The sequence below is a fragment of the Trifolium pratense genome, linkage group LG7 (genome assembly GCF_020283565.1).
Source record: "Trifolium pratense cultivar HEN17-A07 linkage group LG7, ARS_RC_1.1, whole genome shotgun sequence".
Classification (NCBI taxonomy): Eukaryota; Viridiplantae; Streptophyta; class Magnoliopsida; order Fabales; family Fabaceae; genus Trifolium; species Trifolium pratense.
Genome location: NC_060065.1, coordinates 19,075,258 through 19,081,407, shown reverse-complemented (window position 1 = coordinate 19,081,407; position 6,150 = coordinate 19,075,258). Strand labels below are relative to the sequence as shown.

The following is a 6,150-nucleotide window of genomic DNA, read 5'->3' as shown; positions in this document are numbered from 1 at the left end:
CAAAACTCACATAAGTTCTTCTTCAAATCTTCCTCACATTCCGAACATGAGCAATCAATCATGTTTTCCCTTCATGACATTAAAGAATAAATGAATATAAAAGTAACAAAAGAACAAAAAAATATACAATAATTAAGTTTACTATAAAAGACAAATGAACACAGGTATATTAAAAAAATGTCTACATATCTTGCTGAGATTGCTATCAATAGTAGACATAGTGTACAACTTGAAGATGTATATGATCTCATAAGTACAATTGCAAGTGTCAAATGTATAGAGCAAATATGAAAAAAATGTGATAAGTGGTGGTTATAAAGGTTAGAGTGAAACTGAAAATTAAGCAATATTTCTTTTATTACTCTATGTTGGTTATATTTGCAAGAAGCTCTAAGGTTAGGGAAGTGTAATAGTAGAAAATACTTAATGGTACGGTTATGATAGTGAAAAGTTATAAATAATATAAAAACATATTTTGTGCAATTCATTCTTATGAAAAATTTAATTAAATTAAATATTTATAAGTGGAGTTTTTTTTTATCAAATAAGTGGAGTTTTCTTAGAAGTGTCACATCATCACAATGTTTGCATATGAGCAACTCAAATTCCTTTTACTAGTAAAAGATATGAACTAACCTTGAAAGTAATTTTACTGAAAATAAAAACATATTTTAACTCAACTATTTTTCTTTTACAGGAATTTAATAACCCAATTATTATGAAGTAATAAAATCGTTTCAAAGTATGATTTAATATTAAATCTGATAAACAAAGTGATTCCATGGCCCAATGGATAAGGCGCAGGTCCATGGAACTAGAGATTTTGGGTTCGATCCCCAGTGAAGTTGCTTTATATTTTGTCATTTCAAAACCTTTTTTCTTATGTTTTTGACTTTCTGTTGGACCGAAATCTTTTTATTTTTATTTTTTTTAAGTTTAGCTTAATTCTTCGCAGCCCAAATTTAATGTGACCAAAAGAAATATTCATATAAATTTAACATAAGATAAATTAATTATGATTTTTTATGTGTAAAAAACTAAAAAATTCATATTTAATTCATCTTTTGTTGAAAAAAATTAAAATTTTGTAAGAGAGATTCATATAATGTACTAAACATGACCGCAAAAAAAAAATCGAATGATATGCACGAGTTAAAAAAAATGTCCGAACCAAAAACTTTGACGAAAAAAATTCTAGGGACTAAAAACTACAAAAAAAAAATCTTTGAAATTAAAAACAAAATTCTGGGAAACTATAGGGACCAAAAATATATTTACTCTAAAATTAATAATCAAATTTTGTTGAGTATAAGAGTTGACCCTAAGTCAGAAAAGATAGGATTCCTACACCTAAACTAACAATGTTAGAGAAAATCCACTATTGTTATTTGTCATATTTATATTTATAATTCTATTGAAATTTTTAGGCTTTTTTTAACCTAAAATTTTAAAATGCTTGGACCTGCCATGATACTTCCTCATCAACCAGTATCCATTACTTGTAAAAATTAGTTTACATGAACAATGTATATCATCAGTGTCGGTTTTGGGCCAGGGCAAGCAAGGCCCAAGCCCAGGGCCTCCAAATTTTGGGGGTCTCAAATATATATATTTTTTCAGGCCCATCATTTAAAGACTACCCAAGTATATGAACTTTTTTCTCCCGACCCCCTCATTTCTTTTCTACCCCCCAAAAATCCCATTTTGCCCCTTGCGGTATGAAAATTTTTTGCCAACAAACTTCGGTTTATATAAACCGAAGTTTGTAAACATGAAAAAAAAATTCAGTTTATATAAACCGACATAACATATACCCCCAAAAAGAAGGAAAATTTATGTGAAAATTCGTGTAGAGCTACCTGTGGTATATTTAGCATATCTCTCTGAATATAGGTCGTATGCTAATGATTTGTAATCCAGTGTAAAGAAGACAAAATTTACTACAATATTGACACCGGAATTATTAAATTTCATTAAGTATAGTATGAGAAAATCTACCTACAAGTTTGAGAAAAGTTTCTATAAAATATTGTAGAGATACCTGTGGTAAATTTATCATATCTCTCTGAATATAAGTCGTATGCTAATGATTTTTAATCCAGTGTAAAGAAGACAACAGTTACTACAATATTGACACCGGAATTATTAAATTTCATTAAGTATAGTATGCGAAAAGCTACCTACAAGTTTGAGAAAAGATTCTGCAAAATGTTTTAGAGATACCTGTGGTAAATTTATCATACCTCTCTGAATATAAGTCTTATGCTAATGATTTTTAATCCAGTGTAAAGAAGACAAAATTTAATACAAGATTGACACCGGAATTGTTAAATTTCATTAAGTATAGTATGAGAAAATCTACCTACAAATTTGAGAAAAGTTTATGCTCTGTTTCTGTACCAGTACCCATTATTTAGTCAAACTGAACCAATTGGATAGTTAACCCTCAAAACAAAAATTATATTTGTATTCTTGAAACCCTAAGCTTTTCAACGAGTGGTCGTTTACTCAAATCGGACATCGTTTACTATTTCAAATAAATTGTGGAAGTTGAGGGTCTCATGCAGAATTTTTGCAGGAAAGCTGAAAAAAAATTTGGAACACAATATTTCGGTTTATATAAACCGAAATTTTTTAGCATGACAAAAAAATTTGGTTCGTATAAACCGAAGTACACCCAATGAGTAAAAAAGAAATGACGAGGGTCGGAAGAGAAACCATCCAAGTATATTTGCTGCGAACTTCTAACTTGAAATGAATCTAGTACTAATTAAGAGGATGTGAGTTCAACTCCCACCTCTAGTACTTTTATTTTATTTTAATCCATTTATAATGAACATTATTTCAAAATTGTTTCCTTTTTTAAAATGGTGAGTTTTTTCTGTCACTCTATAACTTATAAATATTAACTTCACTATTTTTATGTTTTTAAAACTACATCTTATTATTTCTTTGAAAATAAAGAATTAATTTCTAAAATTAAGTTGCAATTTTTATTAAAAACACTATTAAGTTTTAATGGTATTAGCTTGAAGTTGTATTTTGTTATTATTGATTTGAAAGTGATAATTTTTTTACTTTATTGATGTTTACATTTTTAAATGATATATCGCTTAATTTTATATTTATCAATTCAATTTCAACACTGTGAAATGATCTTTTCTTTATGTTAGTTATGACTATTTTTTATGTTGTTGATACTATTTACAATTTAAATAAATGATGTTTTTTTTTAAAAAAATATATTTTTTAATAGGGGTCCATTTTTATTATTTGTCCCGAGCCTCCAAAATCTCAGAACCGGCCCTGTATATCATTTCGAAATGTTTCATTATACTTTTGTTTGTTGAGAGAAGAACATCTGGTCTTATCTTGTGAATTTATTATTAGCACTTCTTTCGGCCAACTATTTTTTATTTCCGATAAAAGAAAATAATTGACCAAAACAATAAAATAAATAAATGCTAATAAATGTTTACAAAATACACTCCAGCAAAACTATTTTATTGTACGACTTCAGCAGATCAGTAATATCGTCACCAATTAACCACAATTGGCCGCATTTAGTCGAAAATCAGATATATCAAATCACACTAATTTAAATTCAAATTATTATAATAATAATAATAAAGCAACATAAATATCATATCATACCTTTTTTATTGTCTTTTATGAATGAATGACAAATGAATAATCACAACTTTTCATGCTTTAACTCCTCATATTCTTATGTACCTGTCTATCTTCATCCTCACAAATAGCCTATAAAAAGGCAATAAACAACATCAAAGTTGTAACAATCATCTAATATCATCTCTGTATTTCTCTACAATAGCAACCATGAATACACCTTCCTTTCTAACCTTGTTTTCCATTTGTTTAGTTTTTTCTTTCTCTCATGCTCTAAACAATGGTTTTAGTGTTGAACTTATTCATCGTGACTCTCCAAAATCACCACTTTACAAGCCCACACAAAATAAGTATGAACATATTATCAATGCTGCACGTCGTTCCATCAACCGTGCCAATCATTTGAACAAAGTTTCCCTCACAGCAAGTACACCTGAATCAACTGTAATCCCCGATGGCGGTGAGTATCTCATGACCTATTCAGTTGGTACCCCTCCATTTAAGTTATACGGTGTTGCTGATACCGGTAGTGACATTGTTTGGCTTCAATGTGAACCTTGTGACCCATGTTTCAACCAAACATCTCCGAAATTTAATCCATCAAAGTCATCATCTTACAAAAACATTTCTTGTTCATCTGACCTATGTCAATCCGTAAGAGATTCCTCTTGTAATAGCGATAATTGTCAATATACTATTAAATACGGTGATGGATCACATTCTGAAGGAGCTCTTAGTCTTGAAACTCTTGCATTGGAATCCACTACTGGTCGTCCTATTTCGTTTCCTAAAACTGTGATAGGATGTGGAACAGATAATACAATGTCGTTTGAAGGTCAAAGCTCTGGTATAGTTGGCCTTGGTGGTGGACCAGTGTCTCTTATAACACAATTGGGGTCTTCAATTGGTGGAAAATTTTCTTATTGCTTGTTGCCATCATCCTTCCGTGAGTCAAACACGACGACCAAACTCAATTTTGGAGATGCCGCTGTGGTTTCAGGAGATGATGTTTTGTCAACTCCTATAGTGAAAAAGAATCCAGCAGTTTTCTACTATTTGACATTGGAATCAATGACTGTTGGAAACAAAAGATTCAAATACGGAGGATCATTTTTGGGTGATTCAGAGGAGGGTAACATCATAATTGATTCAGGTACAACTTTGACGCTTTTACCATCTGACGTTTATAGCAATTTGGAATCAGCCGTTTCAGAAGTGGTGAAACTAAATCGTGTTGACAGTCCTATTCAACAATTAAACCTTTGCTATAGTCTTACATCAGACAACTATGATTTTCCTATAATCACGGCACACTTTAAAGGCGCTGATGTTAAGTTGCTTCCTATTAATTCTTTTGTTGCTGTTGCTGATGGTGTTGTTTGCTTAGCTTTTACACCAACTCAGAGGTTACCCATCTTTGGAAATATAGCTCAACAAAATTTCTTGATTGGTTATGACATTCTACAAAAAACTGTGTCCTTTAAGCCAATTGATTGTAGCAAAGTTTAACTAGTATTAATAATTTGCTTTTTATTTCATCTATTTTAATGTAATAAAATAATTTGCTTTTTATTTCATCTATTTTAATATATATAAAATTGAATTTAAATTCTGTATTAGTATCCAGCAATTGTTGTCAATTGATCTCAAGAAAAATCCTATGAAATTTTCTGTATGTTGCGAGAAACAGCTCCTTAACGAAAAATAAGAATCTGCGCGTGAAAGTATAATTGTTTGTCTCACTTTATTTTATATTAATTTTTTTAGTAAAATTATATTTGACACGGTGCCATCTTCAATCAAGCAATAAATTTTGTTTGTATCATTCATGTTTTCCTGTCAAGGCTGATCTCTTCTTTACATTTAAGAGTTGGAATGCATCTTTATATTGCCGCTCATGAAATTCGTTAAGTAGGTCTTTCGCGACAATTAGCGTTATTATGCGAGAAATTAACCAACTTAGTTCATTTCATTTAAAATAGTATGTTCAATACAAGATGGATAATTATTAAAGACTTGGGGACTAGCATAAAAACAAGATGTTTGAGTTAAATCATGAGCAACTCGGTTAGCTTGCCGCCTAACATAACTGATTCTACAGTTTTCATTCAAAACTAGTAAGTTACTACACATATCAATGATAGCTCCAAATTCAGTGTTGTTTTTTTTCCTTGATCCAATTGCTTACACCACATGTAGACAGTCCATTGGAGTAGCTACTCTATTGGAGGCACACAACCAATGCATTACCTCTAACAATCCTTTTGCTTCAGCCTCTGCAATGAGTGGAGTTCCTGCATAATACCTCACAAAAGCTTGTACAAACGTGCCGTTCTCATCCCTTATGCATGCACCAACACAGTAGACAATTTGCTCAATATAACACGCCGTATCCACATTGCATTTATGCGTGCCTCTAGCTGGTCTCGTCCAGACATTACGCGCCAATGCAGAACCTGTGCTCTGCTGTCTATTATGCTTCACCCGTACTTGAATCCAGTCTTGTAATGAGTCTCTTGC

The 6,150-nt window shown here is 31.0% G+C and overlaps 1 protein-coding gene across 1 annotated transcript; it reads left to right on the top strand.

Moving 5' to 3' along the window:
- The first annotated feature begins 3,840 nt into the window (after positions 1-3,840).
- Positions 3,841-5,139, top strand: LOC123893791 (aspartic proteinase CDR1-like). Its single transcript, XM_045943588.1, has one exon. It carries the CDS (start codon positions 3,841-3,843, stop codon positions 5,137-5,139), a length of 1,299 nt encoding a protein of 432 aa, XP_045799544.1.
- Positions 5,140-6,150: the final 1,011 nt, after the last annotated feature.